The sequence below is a fragment of the Lampris incognitus genome, chromosome 17 (assembly GCF_029633865.1).
Source record: "Lampris incognitus isolate fLamInc1 chromosome 17, fLamInc1.hap2, whole genome shotgun sequence".
Lineage (NCBI taxonomy): Eukaryota > Metazoa > Chordata > Actinopteri > Lampriformes > Lampridae > Lampris > Lampris incognitus.
The window spans coordinates 2,901,910-2,927,109 of NC_079227.1; the positions used below are offsets into that span (position 1 = coordinate 2,901,910).

The 25,200-nt window shown below is 46.2% G+C and overlaps 1 protein-coding gene across 2 annotated transcripts; it reads right to left on the reverse strand.

Moving 5' to 3' along the window:
- Window positions 1–241: 241 nt before the first annotated feature.
- LOC130128087 (cytochrome b-c1 complex subunit 2, mitochondrial) lies at window positions 242–25,200 on the reverse strand. Of its 2 annotated transcripts, none has more exons than XM_056297799.1 (14): window positions 25,120–25,200; window positions 23,756–23,842; window positions 23,120–23,269; window positions 22,163–22,227; window positions 21,999–22,055; window positions 19,367–19,491; window positions 14,215–14,312; window positions 13,977–14,034; window positions 13,725–13,820; window positions 13,247–13,446; window positions 11,804–11,884; window positions 7,862–7,938; window positions 806–959; window positions 242–618 (listed from the first exon to the last, which is right to left on the reverse strand). In XM_056297799.1, exons 1-14 carry the CDS (start codon window positions 25,150–25,152, stop codon window positions 535–537), a joined length of 1,365 nt encoding a protein of 454 aa, XP_056153774.1. In that variant the 5' UTR covers window positions 25,153–25,200; the 3' UTR covers window positions 242–534. The 2 variants fall into 2 exon arrangements, with proteins under 2 accessions (XP_056153774.1, XP_056153773.1); XM_056297798.1 differs by lacking the exon at window positions 23,756–23,842 and adding an exon at window positions 23,619–23,720 and having other exon boundaries at window positions 25,120–25,173.

Below are 25,200 nucleotides of genomic sequence, written 5' to 3' on the forward strand. Positions count from 1 at the left end.
ACGACCTTTAATTTGGAAATCTAGAAACGACTTCCTGAATACAATAAACAACGTCCTCCCGAACAGCAGACCTGTATTATGACTCCAGTTCTGAGTATAAACATACCCATCCACCCATCCTCCAGACCGCTGACCCTGCTCTCAGGGGGGCGGGGTGCTGGAGCCTATCCCAGCAGTCACTGGGCGGCAGGCGGGGGGACACCCTGGACAGACGGGCCGCCACAGGGTTAGTAGACGATGTCCAACACAGAAGACCTGCAGCTCTTTAAGGTAGATAGACTTTATTCATTCATTTACACCTGCTATACACTTCAGACAGACAAGCGGCTGCGTGCGGCGGTTGACGGGCCCGGTGGAGACGGGAGGAGTTATGGTCCGATGGTGCGTTGACATGAGCTCTCAGAACAGCAGCATCACGGCACAGGACTCCGTTTTCAGCATTTGGCAGAAATGGACCACACAAAGTCGGCGTTGCTGTTACACATGACAGGTAGGTAGGTAGGTGGGTACAGGGTGAGGCTGACAGGCAGGCTGCTAGATTTCATCAATGAAGGGCATTTTCCTCAGGTTGCCGCAGGACGCCATAGTCTTCTTACCAGACACAAACTTCTTTGCAACCTGGAAATATGAATAAAGTTAGAAATATCACCACACACACACCACACAACTAACTCCATTACAGCACAGGGCACATGAAAACCATCCTGTGGTAACTCAGCTACCTACAGCTTGATGGTGTCTGACCTCCATCTGCCTCCAACACCTTTCTAACCACAAACCAGCGGCGGAGCGAAGAACAACTTACACCGGCGATGTCATTAAGGGACACGTTGTCGATGTCTTTAGCGATGGCGTCAGGAGAGTTGTAGGCGCCACCAGCCAGGACCTGGGAGCCCATTGCCTCCAACAGGCCCTCGGAGGTCTCCAGTGACATCAGGTAGTGGGCCTTCAGCTGGGTCCTGCGGGGCCACAGTCAGACATGTGGTCAGATGCCAGATTAACACAACATTTCTAAATGGAAGAAACTAGCAGCGTTGCCTTCACATGTGACAGTGCAGGCCACCCGGCATGTGCAGTCGGGATCAGCATAGGAAGAAGGACGTCCCAAGATATCCTAAATCCCATCTGGATCCAAATCCGGCGATGGTTTGCCCTCCTGTTCGTCGGTGGTAATGATGGGAACAGCCCTCGTTACTACTCTGCATAACGCCGTGCGACACACGGTGAAGACTGTACGACACTTCTGTCCCGCTGCTGCCAGGACTCACCGTCAGCAGAGGTTACCGGGGGCAACGGACAATGTCAAGGAATCTCAAGCCACTCACAAGAGCTCAGAGTGGGAATGGACACTTCTTTCAGCTGTGTCGGTGATGCTGGGTGATGTTGCCACGGTTTCCATCAGGTCCTCCACTACATTAACTACTAGAAATATCAAATTCATTGACCCCCCCCCCGCCCCCGGCAATGTGCGGTCTGAAGAGGGCTGTGGTGTCTCACAGGCCCTACCCAACAGCCCCTCCCCACAAGGGTGGGACACCAGTGGTGGCTGTTGTTTTTGGGGGGGGGGGGGGTCAATTTTCCTTGGCGCTGCAAACCTGACTGTTGCTTGAACGTCCACAGTCAGGTGAGCTGCGCCATGGTAAACTGCACCCCCCCCCCCAAAAATGGTTAGCAGCATCCGCCACTGCTGGATACCCTTCACATGTGAACCGATACCGGTACTTTACTCTGTAGTAACAAACATGTAACTTCAGTTGTACAAACTGATACTGGTACTTTACTCTGTAGTAACAAACAAGTAACTTCAGTTGTACAAACTGATACCGGTACTTTACTCTGTAGTAACAAACATGTAACTTCAGTTGTACAAACTGATACCGGTACTTTACTCTGTAGTAACAAACATGTAACTTCAGTTGTACAAACTGATACCGGTACTATACTCTGTAGTAACAAACATGTAACTTCAGTTGTACAAACTGATACTGGTACTTTACTCTGTAGTAACAAACATGTAACTTCAGTTGTACAAACTGATACTGGTACTTTACTCTGTAGTAACAAACATGTAACTTCAGTTGTACAAACTGATACTTGTACTTTACCCTGTAGTAACAAACATGTAACTTCAGTTGTACAAACTGATACTGGTACTTTACTCTGTAGTAACAAACATGTAACTTCAGTTGTACAAACTGATACTTGTACTTTACTCTGTAGTAACAAACATGTAACTTCAGTTGTACAAACTGATACTGGTACTTTACTCTGTAGTAACAAACATGTAACTTCAGTTGTACAAACTGATACTGGTACTTTACCCTGTAGTAACAAACATGTAACTTCAGTTGTACAAACTGATACTGGTACTTTACTCTGTAGTAACAAACATGTAACTTCAGTTGTACAAACTGATACCGGTACTTTACTCTGCAGTAACCAACATGTAACTTCAGTTGTACAAACTGATACTGGTACTTTACTCTGTAGTAACAAACATGTAACTTCAGTTGTACAAACTGATACTGGTACTTTACTCTGTAGTAACAAACATGTAACTTCAGTTGTACAAACTGATACTTGTACTTTACCCTGTAGTAACAAACATGTAACTTCAGTTGTACAAACTGATACCGGTACTTTACTCTGTAGTAACAAACATGTAACTTCAGTTGTACAAACTGATACCGGTACTTTACTCTGTAGTAACAAACATGTAACTTCAGATGTACAAACTGATACTGGTACTTTACCCTGTAGTAACAAACATGTAACTTCAGTTGTACAAACTGATACTGGTACTTTACTCTGTAGTAACAAACATGTAACTTCAGTTGTACAAACTGATACTGGTACTTTACTCTGTAGTAACAAACAAGTAACTTCAGTTGTACAAACTGATACTGGTACTTTACTCTGTAGTAACAAACATGTAACTTCAGTTGTACAAACTGATACTGGTACTTTACTCTGTAGTAACAAACATGTAACTTCAGTTGTACAAACTGATACCGGTACTTTACTCTGCAGTAACCAACATGTAACTTCAGTTGTACAAACTGATACCGGTACTTTACTCTGTAGTAACAAACATGTAACTTCAGTTGTACAAACTGATACTGGTACTTTACTCTGTAGTAACAAACATGTAACTTCAGTTGTACAAACTGATAGTGGTACTTTACTCTGTAGTAACAAACATGTAACTTCAGTTGACTTCTCAACTTCAACACTGTCATCTATGTGTGTGACTTATTTATTTAGATCATTTTGTAGTAACGCACCACAAAACATAAACCCCCTCCCTCCAGCCTGTCGGCCAGCAGGGCGTGGCGTCGTGTGCTTCCTGGGGGACAACGTCCCCTGACAGGAGGGGCAACAGCGAGGTTAGGTACAGCAGTGGGGTTGGAACGAGGGGGACAACCGTAGATAAGAAGAAACAACAAAACAAGACAGAAAAGTGAACACTTCTCAGTTCACCACTGCTGTGACTTACTGGACTAGAACGAGCAGGAAGTTTAGGCGAGGGGTAATGGTACACCTACTGAACACTTCCTGTATGGGTGTTTCAGTTCAGCACAACTGTACCAAACCAGTGTAGCGCTGTTTTAACCACAGTGTAGCGCCGTTTTAACCACAGTGTAGCGCTGTTTTAACCACAGTGTAGCGCCGTTTTAACCACAGTGTAGCGCTGTTTTAACCACAGTGTAGCGCTGTTTTAACCACAGTGTAGCGCTGTTTTAACCACAGTGTAGCGCTGTTTTAACCACAGTGTAGCGCTGTTTTAACCACAGTGTAGCGCTGTTTCAACCACAGTGTAGCGCTGTTTTAACCACAGTGTAGCGCTGTTTTAACCACAGTGTAGCGCTGTTTCAACCCCAGTGTAGCGCTGTTTCAACCACAGTGTAGCGCTGTTTTAACCACAGTGTAGCGCTGTTTCCACCACAGTGTAGCGCTGTTTTAACCACAGTGTAGCGCCGTTTCAACCACAGTGTAGCGCTGTTTTAACCACAGTGTAGCGCTGTTTCCACCACAGTGTAGCGCCGTTTCAACCACAGTGTAGCGCTGTTTTAACCGCAGTGTAGCGCTGTTTTAACCGCAGTGTAGCGCTGTTTCAACCGCAGTGTAGCGCCGTTTTAACCACAGTGTAGCGCCGTTTTAACCACAGTGTAGCGCTGTTTTAACCGCAGTGTAGCGCTGTTTCAACCACAGTGTAGCGCCGTTTTAACCGCAGTGTAGCGCCGTTTCAACCGCAGTGTAGCGCTGTTTTAACCGCAGTGTAGCGCCGTTTTAACCGCAGTGTAGCGCCGTTTCAACCGCAGTGTAGCGCCGTTTTAACCGCAGTGTAGCGCTGTTTCAACCACAGTGTAGCGCTGTTTTAACCACAGTGTAGCACTGTTTTAACCACAGTGTAGCGCCGTTTTAACCACAGTGTAGCGCCGTTTTAACCACAGTGTAGCGCCGTTTTAACCACAGTGTAGCGCCGTTTTAACCACAGTGTAGCGCCGTTTTAACCGCAGTGTAGCGCCGTTTCAACCGCAGTGTAGCGCCGTTTTAACCGCAGTGTAGCGCCGTTTTAACCGCAGTGTAGCGCCGTTTCAACCGCAGTGTAGCGCCGTTTTAACCGCAGTGTAGCGCCGTTTTAACCGCAGTGTAGCGCCGTTTCAACCGCAGTGTAGCGCTGTTTTAACCGCAGTGTAGCGCTGTTTTAACCGCAGTGTAGCGCCGTTTCAACCGCAGTGTAGCGCCGTTTTAACCGCAGTGTAGCGCTGTTTCAACCACAGTGTAGCGCTGTTTTAACCACAGTGTAGCACTGTTTTAACCACAGTGTAGCGCCGTTTTAACCACAGTGTAGCGCCGTTTTAACCACAGTGTAGCGCCGTTTTAACCACAGTGTAGCGCCGTTTTAACCACAGTGTAGCGCCGTTTTAACCACAGTGTAGCGCCGTTTTAACCACAGTGTAGCGCCGTTTTAACCACAGTGTAGCGCCGTTTTAACCACAGTGTAGCGCCGTTTTAACCACAGTGTAGCGCTGTTTTAACCACAGTGTAGCGCCGTTTTAACCACAGTGTAGCGCCGTTTTAACCACAGTGTAGCGCCGTTTTAACCACAGTGTAGCGCTGTTTTAACCACAGTGTAGCGCCGTTTCAACCACAGTGTAGCGCTGTTTTAACCACAGTGTAGCGCTGTTTTAACCACAGTGTAGCGCTGTTTTAACCACAGTGTAGCGCCGTTTTAACCACAGTGTAGCGCCGTTTTAACCACAGTGTAGCGCTGTTTCAACCACAGTGTAGCGCTGTTTTAACCACAGTGTAGCGCCGTTTTAACCACAGTGTAGCGCCGTTTTAACCACAGCGTAGCGCTGTTTCAACCACAGTGTAGCGCTGTTTTAACCACAGTGTAGCGCTGTTTCCACCACAGTGTAGCGCTGTTTTAACCACAGTGTAGCGCCGTTTCAACCACAGTGTAGCGCTGTTTTAACCACAGTGTAGCGCTGTTTCCACCGCAGTGTAGCGCCGTTTCAACCGCAGTGTAGCGCTGTTTTAACCGCAGTGTAGCGCTGTTTTAACCGCAGTGTAGCGCTGTTTCAACCGCAGTGTAGCGCCGTTTCAACCGCAGTGTAGCGCCGTTTTAACCGCAGTGTAGCGCCGTTTCAACCGCAGTGTAGCGCTGTTTTAACCGCAGTGTAGCGCTGTTTTAACCGCAGTGTAGCGCCGTTTCAACCGCAGTGTAGCGCCGTTTTAACCGCAGTGTAGCGCTGTTTCAACCACAGTGTAGCGCTGTTTTAACCACAGTGTAGCACTGTTTTAACCACAGTGTAGCGCCGTTTTAACCACAGTGTAGCGCCGTTTTAACCACAGTGTAGCGCCGTTTTAACCACAGTGTAGCGCCGTTTTAACCACAGTGTAGCGCCGTTTTAACCACAGTGTAGCGCCGTTTCAACCACAGTGTAGCGCCGTTTCAACCACAGTGTAGCGCCGTTTCAACCACAGTGTAGCGCCGTTTTAACCACAGTGTAGCGCCGTTTCAACCACAGTGTAGCGCTGTTTTAACCACAGTGTAGCGCTGTTTTAACCACAGTGTAGCGCTGTTTTAACCACAGTGTAGCGCCGTTTCAACCACAGTGTAGCGCCGTTTTAACCCCAGTGTAGCGCCGTTTTAACCACAGTGTAGCGCCGTTTCAACCACAGTGTAGCGCCGTTTCAACCACAGTGTAGCGCCGTTTCAACCACAGTGTAGCGCCGTTTCAACCACAGTGTAGCGCCGTTTTAACCACAGTGTAGCGCTGTTTCAACCACAGTGTAGCGCCGTTTTAACCACAGTGTAGCGCCGTTTCAACCACAGTGTAGCGCCGTTTCAACCACAGTGTAGCGCTGTTTCAACCACAGTGTAGCGCTGTTTCAACCACAGTGTAGCGCTGTTTCAACCACAGCGTAGCGCCGTTTCAACCACAGCGTAGCGCCGTTTCAACCACAGCGTAGCGCCGTTTCAACCACAGCGTAGCGCCGTTTCAACCACAGTGTAGGGCTGTGTCAACCACAGTGTAGCGAAGTGTCAACCACAGTGTAGCGCCGTTTTAACCACAGTGTAGCGCCGTTTTAACCACAGTGTAGCGCCGTTTTAACCACAGTGTAGCGCTGTTTCAACTACAGTGTAGCGCTGTGTCAACCACAGTGTAGCGCTGTTTCAACCACAGTGTAGCGCTGTTTCAACCACAGTGTAGCGCTGTGTCAACCACAGTGTAGCGCTGTTTCAACCACTGCACACATGCAACGTTTGTGTGTGCCGAATTTAACTTGAAACTCAGTTTACCCCCTAGCAACTTTGACAAAGAGCCGGATGTTGTACGTTCAGCCACCCATCGAGCATGCACACACACACGCTAGAGAGATTCGGCACAGCGCAGCCTCCTAGTTACGGCAAACGGAGATAAATCAGAGTTTAGTGCCAGTAGATCTGCCCTTTCTGCACACAACACAGATGAGTCCATTTTTCGGGGGGGGGGGGGGGGTGACAGTACAGGCTGGGACTGTTGCACAGTGCTGATGTGAAGCTGCTAATGTGAACACAAGTACAGCACAACTGAAGTACAAGTCATCTTCTAAATGCTGCACTTTCATATATGTTTATTTATTACTGTCATTTTATTTGAGAGTCATCTAAAAAAAAAACAAAAAAAAACAACCCTGCTCTCCACTACTCACTACCCGCCTCCTGCAGAGGAGCCACGTGCAGGAGTGCAGGAGGAGGCCGACCAGACAGCATGAACCATACACCTCACAGCGGAAATGAAAGGACATGAAGCACGACACAAATGACCAGGCTTCCTCTCATCACTCCTTCCCTGAGATGCAGGAACGTCACTGGGCTGGGACTTACTGCACCTTTCTACGTTTCAGAACCGCTGTTTCTATGGTTACCAGGAAATTTATTTTCTGCACAGCTCATCTCTATTTGCACACACAGCAGTAACAGCACTGTAGCAACACTAGAACGAGGTCGTCTTTTAATCAACGTACACACTGGTCAGACACATGGAATGAGAGGACGCAGCAGCGGCGATGAGTCATCAGAGGTGGGAGGAGCATCGAGTCACCTGACTGTCCACAGAACATACTGAGTGACAGGACACATGGCTTGTGTGTATCTGTGTATTCATGAATTTAACTGAGCGGTTTGTATGCATCTGTTGTGTGTGTGTGTTTGTCAGTGTGTGCAGCTGTGGATGTGGTTTTTTGTATGCGTGTCTGTACGGGTGGTTGTGTCTGTGACTTTGGTAGTGTGTATTTCCACAGTTGTGCTCATGTCCATGTGTGGTTGTGTGTCTGTCTGTGTGTGTGTTGTGTGTGTCGTCCTTACTTGGCGCGGGTGAGATCAGCAGCGGTGACTCCTCCATCAGCAACAGCCTTCACCTGGTCGAGAGCAGCCCTGATCACCTGGAAAGAGACAGGCGACCCACATTAGTGACGTGTGGTTCAGCTCACAGCGTCTTCTTCTTCTGTTTTTGAATTTTCTGCCTTTGTCTCACCAATTGTACTTGGCCAATTACCCCACTCTTCTGAGCTGTCCCGGTCTCTGCTCCACCCCCTCTGCTGATCTAGGGAGGATTGCAGACTACCATGTCTCCTCCCATACATGTGGAGTCACCAGCCGCTTCTTTTCACCTGACAGTGAGGAGTTTCACCGGGGGAACGTAGCACGTGGGAGGATCACGCTATTCTCCTCAGTTCCCCCTCGAACAGGCACCCTGACTGACCAGAGGAGGCGCTAGTGCAGCGACCAGGACACATACCCACATCCAGCTTCCCACCCGTAGACACGGCCATTGTGTCTGTAGAGACGCCCAACCAAGCTGGAGGTAACGTGGGGATTCGAACCGGCGATCCCCGTGTTGGTAGGCAATGGAATAGACCATTAAGCTACCCGGACACCCACCTTTACTTTTTTTAAACCTGTGCTGTCAGCAGGCTTGGTGTACAACACACGGAATTTGTATGCCAATGTGTCCCAAGGGAACCGCGCGCAGTTTTAATGGACCCACCCGCAACCGAACCCGTGTCTAGCAAATGGATGCCAGCAGATCCACAACGCGCTATTTCACACCCGCTTCTTAAGAAAACACTCCGAATCTTCTCCTCCCGCTCGTAAATGTAGCCTGTTTTGTTGGCTGACATGAACAGTAGACAAAGCAGAGACTAAGGCTACCAGACTGGATACCTCAGCTAAAGCTACCGGACCGGATACATCGGCTAAGGCTACCGGACTGGATACCAAGGCTACCAGACCAGATACCTCGGCTAAGGCTACCGGACCGGATACCTCAAGTAAGGCTACCAGACCAGAAACCTCGGCTAAGGCTACCGGACCAGAAACCTTGGTTAAGGCAACCGGACCGGATACATTGGCTAAGGCTACCGGACTGGATACCAAGGCTACCAGACCAGATACCTCGGCTAAGGCTACCGGACCAGAAACCTTGGTTAAGGCAACCGGACCGGATACATCGGCTAAGGCTACCGGACTGGATACCAAGGCTACCAGACCAGATACCTCGGCTAAGGCTACCGGACCAGATACCTCAAGTAAGGCTACCAGACCAGAAACCTCGGCTAAGGCTACCGGACCAGAAACCTTGGTTAAGGCAACCGGACCGGATACCTCGGCTAAGGCTACCGGACCGGATACCTCGGCTTACCGAGTGTGTTCGTCTTACACAGATCACAGAAGCTCATCTGATATCTTCATCTGACTGTCAGGCCATATGGAGACTAACCTACGATGAAAACCAGAGCAGTGCAGGCTGGGGGAAATGCTGATGGAAAGGTCTTGTCTGTGGTTCTATAACGGAATTAGAATAAACCGCTTGAGTGTCCGCGGTGGTGTAGCGGTCTAAGCATCGGCTTTGTGTTGATGCAGTTGCCCACTGGGGACCGGGGTTCGCGCCCCGGTCTCGTCAAGATTCGACTATGGCCGGACTCGATGAAGCAGCAATCATTGGCAACGCTGTCTTCGGGAGGGGGGCGGAGTCGGCTTGTGTTCGTCACGTGAATGCGTCTCTGTGTGTGTCGGAAAAAACAGTGGTTGGGCCTGGAGTCGCCTTGTCACGGAAGTGGGGCGGCGTCTCCTTCGAGACTGCCGGCCGGAGAGATGCAAGTTGGCGAATGCATGCAGTACGAGGGTGGGTGTTTGAATTAAAATAGGGATCGATTGGCCACTAAATTGGGAGAAAAAAGGGAAAAATCAGAAATAAATTTATAAAAAAAAAAAGAATAAACCGCTTGATCGAACCATCTGAAACAAGCTGACCGCAAATTTGCTCTGTCGAGTGTAGGGCTGAAATCCTGAACTTGTTGTGTTACTGTGAATTACTGTACAATGGAAACTGACGGAAGAACGGAGAAGGCGTCTTGCGTGCAGGTGCTGCTCAGGTAGGTCCAGACGGTTCAGGATACATTCTATAAGTGAAAATATCTTGGGTAGCCTAAACACACTCCGCTTCACAAACAGGACACTTTCCTGCACATAAAAGCGTATATCCCACAAGGCTCAAGTCAACATGTGCCTCACCAGTCCAGACAGCTCGCTCTGTTCTGGATGGATCAGCAGTCTCCTCCTAATAAGACCCTGTTGACGCCGCTCCTTTTGTCCAACCACAGGCGCCTTTCCTGCTTACATCAAAGGGGATGGGAGCAGCCGCGAGGCGGACAGGATGCTGCCGCCTCGCAAAAGATGCTGCGCCTACGCTTCTGCTACAGCACTTTGTTAACACGGAGAAAAGTTTAACTTTTGAAAAGCTGAAATACCAGAACGAAGACGAGGAAAGTACGGATGGAAAGCTCAGGGCTGGCTGTTAAGTTCCCTCCCAGAAATCCAGTTATGAACTCCAGTTATAAACTCCAGTTATAAACCCGTTATAAGCCCAAGTTATAAACTCGTTATAAGCCTGTTATAAACTGCACTGCAATTATAAACTCCAGTTATAAAGCATCAATATGGCAACACGTTGGCCGTGTTGCTGAAGCTTTTAATACGCATTTACTGACCGTTTCAGCTTCTACCGTGCTCGTTCTGGTACCTCCTGTTTTCACAGTCTGCTGCGGGGCGACCGGGTTCCTGGCGGTATAACCGGGTGGGTCGATTGGACTCGTTAGTCTTGGTTGGCAGCCAGTCTAGTAGAAGGACAACTCTGATTTCAAACCCGGGTAGATGAAGCTCGTTAGCCTGTCGGGCAGTTCATCTAGGAGAAGGACAACTCTGACTTAAAACCTCTGCTGCCTTGCGGGTATACTCGTCTACGGGAAAGGCTTCGGGAAGAAACCCTGAGGAAAAACCTGCATCCGTCTCCATTGTCAGTCGTCTCGCTAGTCTTGCCACTGGTAGTAGGTGGTGTCGGACGAGAGAGTGGGGTTGATGATGCACAACTCTTCCTCACTTTAATCATCGCGCAAGTCATCAGTCATCCGTCACAGGATGACTAGATCAGGGGTGGCTAACCATGTGCCATGGAGAGCCATGTGTATGCAGGTTTCCAATCCAGCCGGACTTCACACCAGGTGATTTCACTGAGCAGCAACCCTTCAACCAAAGAGGAAGACTGTATCGGTGAAATCACCTGGTGTGGAGTCGGGTTGGAATGAAAACCTACATACACATGGCTCTCCGTGGCACATGGTTAGCCACCGCTGGACTAGATGGTCCTCGTCACTTGCGATGGATGAATAACAACAACAACAACCTGCTAACAACTATTTCAGCATCGCTGATATATTCTCTGCACCACTGCACCTTGTCACCTCTTATTTCACCTGTATAAGTCAGTCCTTGTGTATATATGTGAAGGTTGTTGTGTTGTAGTGTTGTTATTCTATGTTAAGTACACCGAGAGAGCCACAAAACCAGAGTCATTTTGCATGTGTGTGCAAACCTACATGGCCAGTAAACACGATTCTGGTTCTGATGCAAACAGTTGCAGTAAACCTCGGCGCTGGAATCTCAGGTTTCAGGTTACTTCGTCACTGCAACATTTGGTTGCGCAGATTGATTTATTACCACAGCTTCCCCCACTGTACCCCCCACAAACACCGCCTACTGCCCTGCCCATGGCCCGTCTTACATTCATCTTCTGATTTAGACATCTGGTTGAAGCTGCGATGAAAACGGGGCATGATGCAAGTCTCTTGGTTTCATCAGCTCCAGATGTGGTCGAGGCCTTGCTTTTTCCATGAACAAATACATACAAGAGGTACTGGACGGGTCCGGCTGTGTCTCCAGCCATACTTGAATGGCAGTTTCAATACTCACGTCACCGGCCACAGCAGCCTGGCAGATGGTGTACACCCCAAACAGACCCGAATCCGAGTAGCCCGCACTGAAAGCAGAGGCCTGCACACAACACAAGGCAGGGAAGCACAATGATTTGTACATGTAAAGTAAAAACTGAACACGGTCCTCTCTTTTACAAAACACAGGGCTGTTTTGCTGAGTGATAGTAGCACTGAGGTGAGACATCGTCCACAAACTTAAAGCTACGTAACACACAACTGTTAAGCAAAAGCACCGAGTCTTACACATCCACATCATACATGACACACGTACACAGAACTACAGCTCCCAACCCGTGCTGATCACATGACCCGGTGCTCACCGGTCAGGTGATCGCGTGACCTGGTGCTCACAGGTCAGGTGATCACATGACCTGGTACTCACAGGTCAGGTGCACATGGCAAGTGCACAAAATTCAGTTATGTTTGTGTCCGCCTGGTGTGTGATGTGTGAAACACAAAGCTTGACTTAACAGAAGTATAATCCAAATGAGATATTCCTCCTGTATTACACAAGGTCTGTTAACAAGCACAATCACACCAATGAATGGACACAGACACACACACAGACACAGACACAGACACACACACACACAGATAGATAGATATGATAACTAGAGACAAACAGATAAAAAATACATTTAAAAAAGGTCACAGCGTCGTAACATCAGAACGACAGGGATTTCACTCCTACCTAAAACCACCATGGGCGGTCAACATGGCGGCTGGTCTTTAAACTCTATATTGTGTCAAGATAAACAACCAGCTGAGATATTAATGCATTACATATGTTAGTGTGTCTGCTATGAAACTAACTGACACCAAAATCAACATTTTAACAACTTTAATCCTATTTTTCAAACAATTTAAAATGGCCGCTGTCCAACGTCTGTAATACTGCGAGGCCTTGGTGGTAGTCACAGTGCATCTGTAACCAGAAGACATGTTGGACATAACACACACCAAGTTTAGACTATTTGTCTGCACTGGAGGGTGCTAGTGTGTTTCTAGGACATAACAATGAACTTCACGAAGGAAATGACGCCACCAACACACGTCATAAATACTGACATGATGCCCACCATCAGGCTTACGATCACGCTTACGAGTGGCCATTTTGACCACTCACGGTGGTTTTAGGTAGATCTTATCACGACTTTTTTGTGTGCAATTGAGCCAAAACTCATTTTAAATGCAAATATATGCAAATTAAGACAATTCAGGGAGTGGCAGGTCTGTATCTTTTTCTTCCCCCCCCACAAATTTATTAAACATTGAAATCCAAAACAGTCATAATGACCGTCTTGGTCGTTCTGGTGTTAAGAACCTGAACTACCGTGTTAGGGATTTTACCAGCTGGTAATGCCACTGGGATAAACAGCCATAAGAACAACCAACAACACCATCTGTGGTTTCCACTCACGTCAAAGGGGTCGCTGGTAACCTTGGCGACACCCTGGATGAGTTTGTTGGTAGTGTTTGATCCCCTCTTGATGAGCGGCCCGGCACCGAGGATGTGCTGTAGAACACTGAAGGCCAAAGCTTCGCTGGAGCCTTCAGTCGCAGCCTGACTCACCACCACCGAACGGACCACACCGCTGGAGTTCTGCAAACGCACCTCACCTACGGCGAGCAGAGGACACACAGAAGATATTTTATCTGATGTTTCTCAACACTTTATCTGTTCATTTATGTATTTCAACACTTCTGCTTTGTGCGTTTGTAGTTCAGAGCTGCATGACAAACAGCAGCGTAACATGATGCTTTAAGTCCACACCATTCATAAAGCATATTTAAAAAAAACAAAAAAAAAACAACAGTGTTAGCCGAAGAGCTACATTCAGAAATAACAGGACAAGCTGGCATGGTGCTGACGGTGTAAAAATGCTGCTGTAGCTCACCTCCACGGTACAGGGCCTTTGCCCCAGTGCTACCCGAACCACTGCGGATGTTGAGAAACTGCTCCCCGACTTGCCTCAGAACAGCATGGTCCACGCCTGGGGAGGTGGGAGAGGGGAGCGTCACGGCCCAACACGTCATCCATTTCGAGGCGCAGAACTACGCATGGTACGGAATTAAACTTTCTACTCAAACCATGAAAAGAGGCCTCGACACATTTCACACCAAAAGAACCAGACAATCACAACGCTCACCAAGGCCAACAAGAGCCATTCTGGCACTTGTGAAGTTATTCTGGACGAAGTGGTGCAGCTGGAGAGGGAAACAAAAGGGTGTTAAACTTATTTATGCAGATAATCATAACATTACACAAGCAATTATGCAGTCATACCATCATTACCATCACTATCCCTGTCGTAAGAATGTGGTACTTTGTGCTGTGACTTCATCTTGTGTAAAGCATGGGAATTCAGCGTGTGTGAAGCGTCTCACGTGTTCGGACTGGATGTTGCCGACCATGTAGTCAGGACAGTACAGGGAGTTGGCGAGGGCGTTCTTGTAGGCAGCCGCATGTAGACTCTCAATCACATCTGATGGAGAGAAAGAGGAAAATCAGACTTCAGATACTGAGAGGTATGCGATGTCAGAGGGTATCAGAGAATTTCCCATCAGGCCCTTCATCCTGCTTGTAACTGCTTCACATAAGTTGAGCACAGCATTGGTTTTTGGTTCCTACCTTACCTCACATTTAGTAGGCTTTCACCGGGGCAGAACTAATCTTCATGACATGTGTTACCAGGGGATTGATTAATGTAAACACAGAGAGAAGCGCGAAAAACGAGGTCATATTTCAAGCGCAAATAAATATTAAGAGATTTATTATTTCATGAAGAAGAAAGAACAAGATAGTTTACAAGCAAAACAAGACCCACTAGCCCCTCTAGTGTCATAGGCAGCCTACGAGGTATGTTCATTGTTTACATTTGACAGTAATGTTGACTGTGTTAACTAGCTTAATAGCTAATGGTAGCTAGTGTTCGGCTGTATACTATTGTGTATAAAACACATGCTGTAACGTTATTCATTCACTCATTCATATCTTTTCCTTTGTACGCAGTTTTTTACGGGTTTGTCCAACCAAGCCAATAAAGCCCAGTATTCTAAACCGAGAACTCACGCCTCATCGTGTTCATTGCTAGAGGAGCTACACTGCTGTCATCAGGGGAATCAGGTGGTGCCTGTTTTCATCTACATGTTAAGCCAGTTTAAAGACTGCTGAAAATATTCAGCTGTGGACATGGGAGTTTTTCTGTAAGCTTGTTTTAAAGACCCCGTCCCCTCACGTTTTACCACATAATAACATGCTGTTTGATATAATAAACTGTCTTGATGTGTGTTTTCTGCAAAATAAGCTCAATTATCTTGTTAAAATCCTTAACATCACATCTAGTACCTCGTTAAAACACCCAGAATCTACGAATAGGCAAATGATCCCCACTCTCAATTAAAATCTCCCCTACCCCCCACCCTCTCGCCTGCAGCTCCCTACCCTCCATCACTCGGCAAGTGCTTCTATAGCAGTCATTCAGCCATACATGTATGAACCAAAAACCGAGTCCAATGAAGAGAAAACTGGATAGGGTGGCGTAAAAGTGGAGGAACGGTAATGTATTTTGTGCATCACTCCCTACAACGTTAGAAAGACAACGGTAATAGATAACATCAGCCTTCGGCTTGACTACGTTGTCAATCAGCTAATGACTTGCTAACGTCAGATGAACCTTGGTCCCGCTTGCCAGCTCTGACAAGTTATCTACCGTGTAAAGGGAAATACTCAGATGTGCCATTAGGAAGAACAACACTTGGAACACCACAGTGAATCTAAACTGCAGCCAGTCTCTTTCTCTTGCTCTACCTCCACCTCCCCAGCTCAGCATCAAGCTCATCAACCCCAGCAGTATAAGAAACACGCACTCATCACCAGATCAGTCTGAGCTACTACGCTAGTCTCATGCACTCAGCTGCTCTGCACATCTTCCAGGGTATTTTTGCAGTGTTTTTGCTTGTTAGCCTTTTCGTTGAGTTTAAGATTAAGTTTTCTTTATTAATCCCTTGGGGAAATTACGTTAGTGCAAATTAACTCCTCCTAGCTGTGATGTGTGCAGAGAGGAGCAGTGGGCTGCCGCCTTGATGCTGTGCCCGGGGACCAACTCCAGTTCTCCCACTGCCTTGGTCAGAGGCACAGACAGGAGTATTAACCCTAACATGCATGTTTCTTTTGATGGTGGGGGAAACCAGAGCACCCGGGGAAAACCCACCACGGGAGAACATGCAAACTCCACACAGGATGACCTGGGATGACCCCCAAGGTTGGGCAACCCTGGGGTCCGAACCAAGGACCTTCTTACTGTGAGGCGCCAGTGCTAACCACTGGGCTACCGTACCACTCTCGTATTGCCACTCTCCAGTTCATCTGCCTGCCTGCTTGCCTGACTGTCTCGCCTGCTGGTCCCCGAGCTCGACGCAGTCCGGCTGCGCTCGCTCTTTTGTCCACCGGGGCTCTGCTGTCCGCCTCTGCACCATCACCTCTGTGCCGCCTGCCATCCTCAATAAACCCTTTTTCCCTACTCTCCTTCATCGCTTGTCTTTGTCTTGCAACTGGGTTCACTAGTCTCGCCCTTAACAGTCTCTGGAGAAACAGAAAGGAAAAATGAACTTCTTACGGGTTGACCACCATGTCGGCTCGTACTCACTGTGTCCCCAGGATAAATGGATGGCACAGTGTCAGGCTTCAATATACGTTTTGTGGCAAAACCCATCTGTTTTTCTGAAAATTTCAAAACGGTGCTCTTTGTATATACTGTACTGTACATGTTGTATATACTGTACTGTACATTGTACATATAAATGTACTTTGTACATATACTGGTACACTCTGTCATGTACATCTACCTCAGGCATGTGTGTAAGTAACCTGCTAACATGTATTTCAGCATCTCTGATATATTCTCTGCACCACTGCACCTTATCACCTCTTATTTCACCTGTGTAAGTCAGTCCTTGTGTATATATGTGAAGATTGTTGTGTTGTTATTCTATGTTAAGTACACTGACAGCCACGAAACCAGAGTCACATTCCATGTGGGTATAAACCTACACGGCCAGTAAACATGATGCGGAGTCTCGTGAAAATGACTACGGCAAACCTTCGTCTTCTCTGCAAGTTTGGCTGGCACATTACGATTTTTCCAAATAAACTACACCCATTTCTTCTTTTACTATTCCCCCCCTCCCTCTCCCCAATTGTACTTCGCCAATTACCCCACTCTTCCGAGCCATCCCTGTCACTGCTCCACCCCCTCTGCCGATCCGGGGAGGGCTGCAGACTACCACATATCTCCTCCCATACATGTGGAGTCACCAGCCGCTTCTTTTCACCTGACAGTGAGGAGTTTCACCAGGGGGATGTAGCGCGTGGGAGGATCACGCTATTCCCCCCAGTTCCACCTCCTCCCTGACAGGTGCCATGAGCGACCACAGGAGGCGCTAGTGCAGCGACCAGGACACATACACTACCGTTCAAAAGTTTGGGATCACCCAAACAATTTTGTGTTTTCCATGAAAAGTCACACTTATTCACCACCATATGTTGTGAAATGAATAGAAAATAGAGTCAAGACATTGACAAGGTTAGAAATAATGATTTGTATTTGAAATAAGATTTTTTTTTACATCAAACTTTGCTTTCGTCAAAGAATCCTCCATTTGCAGCAATTACAGCATTGCAGACCTTTGGCATTCTAGCTGTTAATTTGTTGAGGTAATCTGGAGAAATTGCACCCCACGCTTCCAGAAGCAGCTCCCACAAGTTGGATTGGTTGGATGGGCACTTCTTTGAGCAGATTGAGTTTCTGGAGCATCACATTTGTGGGGTCAATTAAACGCTCAAAATGGCCAGAAAAAGAGAACTTTCATCTGAAACTCGACAGTCTATTCTTGTTCTTAGAAATGAAGGCTATTCCATGCGAGAAATTGCTAAGAAATTGAAGATTTCCTACACCGGTGTGTACTACTCCCTTCAGAGGACAGCACAAACAGGCTCTAACCAGAGTAGAAAAAGAAGTGGGAGGCCGCGTTGCACAACTGAGCAAGAAGATAAGTACATTAGAGTCTCTAGTTTGAGAAACAGACGCCTCACAGGTCCCCAACTGGCATCTTCATTAAATAGTACCTGTTAGAGCCTGTTTGTGCTGTCCTCTGAAGGGAGTAGTACACACCGGTGTAGGAAATCTTCAATTTCTTAGCAATTTCTCGCATGGAATAGCCTTCATTTCTAAGAACAAGAATAGACTGTCGAGTTTCAGATGAAAGTTCTCTTTTTCTGGCCATTTTGAGCGTTTAATTGACCCCACAAATGTGATGCTCCAGAAACTCAATCTGCTCAAAGAAGTGCCCATCCAACCAATCCAACTTGTGGGAGCTGCTTCTGGAAGCGTGGGGTGCAATTTCTCCAGATTACCTCAACAAATTAACAGCTAGAATGCCAAAGGTCTGCAATGCTGTAATTGCTGCAAATGGAGGATTCTTTGACGAAAGCAAAGTTTGATGTAAAAAAAATCTTATTTCAAATACAAATCATTATTTCTAACCTTGTCAATGTCTTGACTCTATTTTCTATTCATTTCACAACATATGGTGGTGAATAAGTGTGACTTTTCATGGAAAACACAAAATTGTTTGGGTGATCCCAAACTTTTGAACGGTAGTGTACCCCCATCCGGCTTCCCACCCGCAGACACGGCCTATTGTCGGTAGGGACGCCCAACCAAATCTGCACCCATTTCTGTCGGGTTTTTGGATCCTTTGGTAATAAATGTAGGCTCACTGTTTCTCCTTTAAAGAAAACACTTCTCTGTCATCGTTTGGAAAGTAGTGAAACTTACTGCTGGTAAAAGTACGATAAGTAGCTACACCTGGCTTCTCTGGCTCACATCGCCAAATGTAAAGCACCACCCAACCCATCAACGGGATTTGTTCCTTAGGTTTGTGATGTATGAACCGACTCAACCCGTGTTTTTGAGTCTGTCCTTGGTTTACTGTAGTTTCAGAAGCAGATATGCTTAGCCATGGCGTTGACTGCTTACTTTGCTCTCGACATATCTGGTAACATTACCCTAACGCCACAAGGACATGTTAACAAGGTCACAAACTTGATTTCAATCACAGGGGGTCTTTAAGCAAATGAACTGTATGAGTGAAGGTTGTGACTAGACCGCATCGGCAAAAACATTCTAGATTAAAACTTAGAATGGTTGGCAGAAATGATGCAATTCTTTTTATATCATGCCTAAGTCACACAACCTTTTTATGGAAATGTCAAAATTTACCACCTTAAGCGAGTACGAAAACTTCTGGCACTGCCATTCAACTTCTCTTATCCACAACTTCAAAATAGGCATAAATAGGTGACCATCTCCATATCAAGTTCGGACTCAGCAATCATTTCTCGAGTGCAGCCCATCTTCAAGCTCAAAGCTACTGTCGTCTTCTTTAGATCACGCCGAGACAAACGTTAGTTCAGTGCTCCCTTACATAGCCGGGCATGAAACAGTAAGTGTATCCGGTTCACAAGAACAGGGCTTACTGATATTCGGGTTCTGTGTGGCCTCAGCCTTGTCCCTCTTCAGACAGGGGGTCAGGTCCGTCACCTCCCATGGCCGAAACTCTTGTGCTGTGGTCACGTTGATCAGATACTCCATTACCGCATCTCTGCAGATGGGAAAATAAAAAGCCATAAAAGGCGAGAAATATGCTGTGCTGTTCCAAGTTCTCTGAAACAAGTCGGGATCAGAAACAATAATGGTGCCATTTGTAACTGTGGCTTAGTTGAAAGCAGTATCCATCCATGTCATCCACTGGTACATGTTAACTGAAGTTACTCTTGGTATTGTCTTATTATAATTGAATTAGTCACAGATGTGGCTACATAGGAGACATGGCCCAAGTGTTGTCTTGCTATGGGTCTTTGGCCATTGCCAGAGATCAGATACACTTCCCAGTCCTTTGTCCAGACCTGAATATCAGAAGTAAATTGCAGTTCTGGTCAAGTTTGATCAGTACTCAGTTTGGTGTATGCCGATACTGGCCAGGTAATAAACATGTCAACAAGGCTATAATTTTTTACCTGGGAATTATCCCACAAAGTTGAATCAGTTTATCTGGACACAACGCTTAGTGGGAGAAACGTTCCATCATCATCCAAGTGACTTCGTCAGTCTCGGCTGACTGCAGGTCTCCCATCCTTATAAACAATACAGCCGCATAAAGACCAAAACCAGCAAAGTTACGTCACAACCGAAATCAGCGACCGGTTTGATATGCAAATTGCCATGACCATTAATTTGAGTTACAATGGTCATGAGTACTAGTCACTGAGGATTAGGGAATGGTTGCAACACAGCATCGTAAGATGGCAACAGATGTACTCTTAGTCCCCCTCCCAGTTCAGGAATGGTCTCTTTGACTCCCCATTCAAACCAGCGTTCCTCCCTATCAAGGATGTGCACATCCTCATCCCTGAAAGAGTGGCCACTGGCCTGTAGATGGTGTAGACTGTGGAGTCCTGGCCTGACGTGTTAGCTCTCCTGTGTTGTGCCATCCTCTTGGCCAGCGTCCATTTACTTTCCCCAGTGTACAAGTCACGACAATCCTCCTGGCACTTAACAGCTACACTATATTGCTCTGTTTATGAATCACCACTTTTTTACACTTAGACAGCTGTTGTCCTTCTCCTCTCTTCGATTGGCTGGTGCACTGTTTGGGCGTCTTCCTGGCTTTGACAAACGCCCAGTTAGGATAACCACACTTAACCAGGGGCCTGTTTAAAGTGGGACTTCTCCTCTTCCCTGGCCGCTGTGTCAGTGGGGACGTTGTCAGCTCGGTGGTACAGTGTCCTGATGACTCCTAGTTTGTGCTCCAGTGGATGATGAGAGTCAAACCTTAAGTACTGATCAGTATGTGTTGGTTTACGGTAAACATCAACAATCAAATGTCCCCCATCACCAACTGTAATGTCACAGTGTAAGAAGGCTACCCTGTCATGTTCCACATCCTCCCTGGTGAACTTGATGTGGTGTCCACAGAGTTAATGTGGTCGGTGAAATGTGGTACGTCCTGAGATTTAAATTTAACCCAGGTGTCGTCCACAAATCTGAACCAATGGCTAGGTGGTGTCCCTGGATAGGACATCAGAGCCCTTTTTTCCACTTCCTCCATATACAAGTTGACCACTACAGGTGAGACTGGCAGACCCATAGCACACCCATGCCTCTGTCTATAGCGCTGTCCACTGTATGTGAAGTTCGTGGACTGAAGAAACAGCTTCAGGAGCAGACACACTTGGTCAGTGTTCAGGGTGGTCCTATCGCTAAGGGTGGGGTTGTCCTGTAATTTCATATGGTCTACCTCCACTGCTTCATCAACAGGAATGCACGTGAAAAGACACTTAACATCATAAGAGACCACCGTTTCATCCCCCTCCATAATGATGTCCCTCCCCTTATCCACAACATCCATAGTGTTCTGATGTGATGTTCATTACTGCCTACCAACGGAACAGAATAGATGCCAGAAACTTACAGATGTTGGGCTCAGAGTACATCTGTCACCATCTTACAATGCTGTGATTCCAACTATTCTCCAGTCCTCTGTGAATAGTACACATGACCATTGTAACTCTAGTTAATGGCCACATTAATTTGCATATCAAACCGATTGCTGGTTTCGGTTGTGACGCAACTGCGCAGGTTTCGGTGGTTATGCAGCGGTGCTATTCATAAGGTTGGGGATTACTGCAGCCAGCTGAGACTGAAAAAATCACATAGGTGAAATGTTTCTCCCACTAAACGTTGTGTCCAGATGAACCGATTCAACTTTCTGGAATTTCCTTACCTGGGTTATTGAGCATGCATTAAGACACCCGGTAGTTATATTTCACAACAGCAAATATTAAAAATATGCACTCATAAATATATTAAGACTGAACAACAATATCACCAATTAATTCCAATGCATTTTTAATACTTTAAATCCTGGACATTTTTCAATAAATTATCCATATTTGCTGACTTTCCTAACCAGTGAAGTAATCCTGAATATGTGCGGCTCCTAGCAGTTCCTAATAAACTGCCTGGTTCATACCAACCAGACGTGAACCGTCAAACAAACATCTTGAGTCAGAGAACACTGGTGTGTCTACACATCATCCACACACTCACATGTCGTCTCTCAGGCAGTCCACAGTGTAGACCATGTTCTCTCTGGATGATGTCACACTGCAGGAAGAACACACAAACAGTTTTCCAGATAAGAATGACATTCCTGGATTCACAGTATATACTGTATACACACACAAGCTTTTACTTCCCCAAATGTTACTAACCTCAGGCTGCCTCCTACTGCCTCCACACCACGACAGATCCTGAAGGCTGAAGCTCCTTTGGTTGTCTGGAAAAGTGTAAGCAGCTGTCAGCAGCAGCATATTCTTGCTTCAGTCAAGCTCCCAAAGGGAACGCGTTCGAGTCTAGACCCACTGCAGTGCATTAAAGCAGCCTCACCGTGTCTTAAGACTTGTTTGGAGAATGAATAAAAACAGTAGTCTGCAGATTTGAGGGGACTAACGAGAACTTGGTATCTTGATAGCATACCTTTTAAATATTTGGAGTCAAGCACAGGTAAGGAATTATTTATGGTTTATTTGAATTATTTTAGATTTTATGTTGATTAGATATTTTCAAAGTGAATGGTCAGACCAGTCAACAACCACTACTTCAGTTTTTATATGGTTTAATGAAGCAACAGAACCAAAACGAAGAAGACACGAAGAGAAAATTGTTTACCGTTAGGTTTCTTTTTTTTTCTTCTTCTTTTTTTTGTGTGAGTCATGTCTGCAAGTGCTAGAAGCTGCTGTGTATTGGAGTCAATTGTCTCATGTGCATAGGCACACTTGGCCAATAGAGTTGATTCTGATTTATGAGCAGATGTATTTGTATAGGTGAAATCATTACCATCAAATTTAATTCATATCATACAATATGTGTGCAATATTTCATCAAATTAATGAATGAGGTCATTGAATGAAATAGTCCCTGGCACAATGTGAGTGAAGTGTGTCTGAGAACTTTCAAGGACTTGAATTTAGATAATGTGGTTTAAGACATTTCAGACTAGCAGACACCTTGTCTGAAGATGACAGCATGTCTGTCGAACCTTTGTGACGCAACAATCCATAACTTGAATATCACAGAATATGAGTAAGGTGACTTGTACGTCTGTAATTCTGTTTCACTTTTTAACTGCTGGTTGAAGACAGCAAAGAAAGTGTAAGATGGCCGCCTACCAGTCCGGAGGCCAGTCGGAGAAGGTGGGTGACCCCTTGGTTTTCAGGGGTCTCATAGCGGCAGCCGGCCTTAACAAATACTCCGATTTTAGACGCTGGGGAATAGTTCTCCAACGACGCAATCACCAGCCCACTGGGGAGTTTGGTCACCTAGAACAAAAAAATCGTGGGGTTTAATTTTAATCAATTATATACTTGCCATGTCAGGATATTTAGACCTTAACTAGACAATATTTGGGAATTAATCTTAATAAATAAATACAACATTTGTATTAACTTTAACATGAAGGCCAGCACATCAAATCCTGTTCCACATCATTCTGAGGTTCTAATTTACAGAGGTTAGCCAGACAGTGTCAGTCATTTAAAAGATGACTTTCAAAGGCAGATATAACAACATGTATTGTTAAATTCATTCTCAGATCAGATGCATAACAATCTGCAAGGCATACAATCCCCAACCTCTGTTCCCAGCCCTTCTCACTGCTCCCAAACATACATGGACATCCTGGTAGCTGTGGGCTCCTCCTGAGGAGAGCTTGAGGCCCGCTAGGGGCTGGGTTAGAGACTGGCCTGTTCTGGAGGCTGCATAGAACCGTCTCTGTGGGGAAGAGAGACAAGTCAACAACCACTGACCTGTACTTCCTGCGGCTGAAACTTTAAGTGTTCGGCAGCCCCTGTCACCTCCACCTTATGGGCAGCCTGGGCTGCATAAAGCCTCCTCTGAAAGACCAGAACATATGAAAAGGTAGGACATCATCACCAAGGTGCAACTGGGTGGTTGATGCAACAGCAGTCAGGGTTGGGAGAAAATCAATGACATGAAAGATTTTGGTCAAATAAGATGGAGCTTAAACCCAACTGAAAATAATACCATACCATCAGACAGTGACCAAAAAAGGTTGAAACAGTTCATCTGGATACAACGTTTATTGACAGATACGTTTAGTCACTTAACTAAGTGACTTGCTGCACAGTCAGTCTAGACTGAAGATGTCACTTAGTTAAGTGACTAAACGTATCTGTCAATAAACGTTGTATCCAGATGAACTGTTTCAACCTTCTTTGACCTCTTTGTTTTTCTTACCTGGATTATTGAGGATGCATCAAGACATCAGACAGTGAGTTTTTACTGATCATAGCATTTCGTATGTCGGCCAAAACATTAGACAGCAAACTATTTAAACTGAATGTACAGAGGCGATCCCAAAAGGCTACACATTATTCTGCAACTCTCACAGAATTCCAGTGTTTAATTTTTATTTTATCTTTTTTTTTTGCAACGATCTTGTTCTATGAGCCATTACACCCTGACATCCACACAGCTGTGTATGACCCCTTCCAGCATGCTGTCACATGCACTACACTGGGCTCCCAATACACACGTTCTACCCCCCCACCCCCCACCTGTCAGATCATTGATTTGTGTCAACACTGCCACTGATGGCCATCTGATGTCGTCAATAACGCACACTGCTGTAATCTGATGGAAAGGTGTATACTTGACAGAAAGGTGTGTAAATGTCAGAAAGCTCTGTGTATTGGTGGTAAGGTCTGTTTATCTGACCGGTCTGTATATTTGTCAGAAAGGTCTTCACATGTCAGAAAGGTCGGTATAATTGGTGGAGAGCTCTAAATATTTGGACAGTTTGGGTCAGTGCTAGCTAGCAACATTATTACCATTAGCGTTAACATAGGAGTACATCTGCTGCAGCGCTGACATAGATATAATGTTAATACCACTTTTGGAAACGCGAACTCAAACCTTCACTTCGGTTCTCTTGCGTTACGTCATTCAGGTTAACTGTAAAGTTAGAGGAGGATGAGGATGAGGATGACCTGGTTTTAAGGACACGGTAGAAGGTGCGGTGTCGGTTAGAGTAGATTAACATCCCTGAGCTTTTGCAAGGACTGATCAGTAACGGCAGGAAACACGGACGGTGTTCTGGTCCACAGAAGTTCCGATACAGGAATATTTTTAAAAAAAACTACATCTTTACCGATAAATGGCTTATTCCTCGAATCCCCTTCATCTCCCGTCTCTCCTCCAGACAGGACGACCAAACAATATGGCGGACCCA

Excerpts from the sequence above, each read along its gene's own strand:
- LOC130128087 (XM_056297798.1), bottom strand. The coding sequence starts at position 25,152 with ATGAAGGGGATTCGAGGAATAAGCCATTTATCG. Across the intron at positions 23,270-23,618 it reads ACAGCTACCAGGATGTCCAT|GTGACCAAACTCCCCAGTGG; the intron begins GTATGTTTGGGA and ends TTTTTGTTCTAG. Across the intron at positions 13,447-13,724 it reads AAAGGCCCTGTACCGTGGAG|GTGAGGTGCGTTTGCAGAAC; the intron begins GTGAGCTACAGC and ends TGCTCGCCGTAG.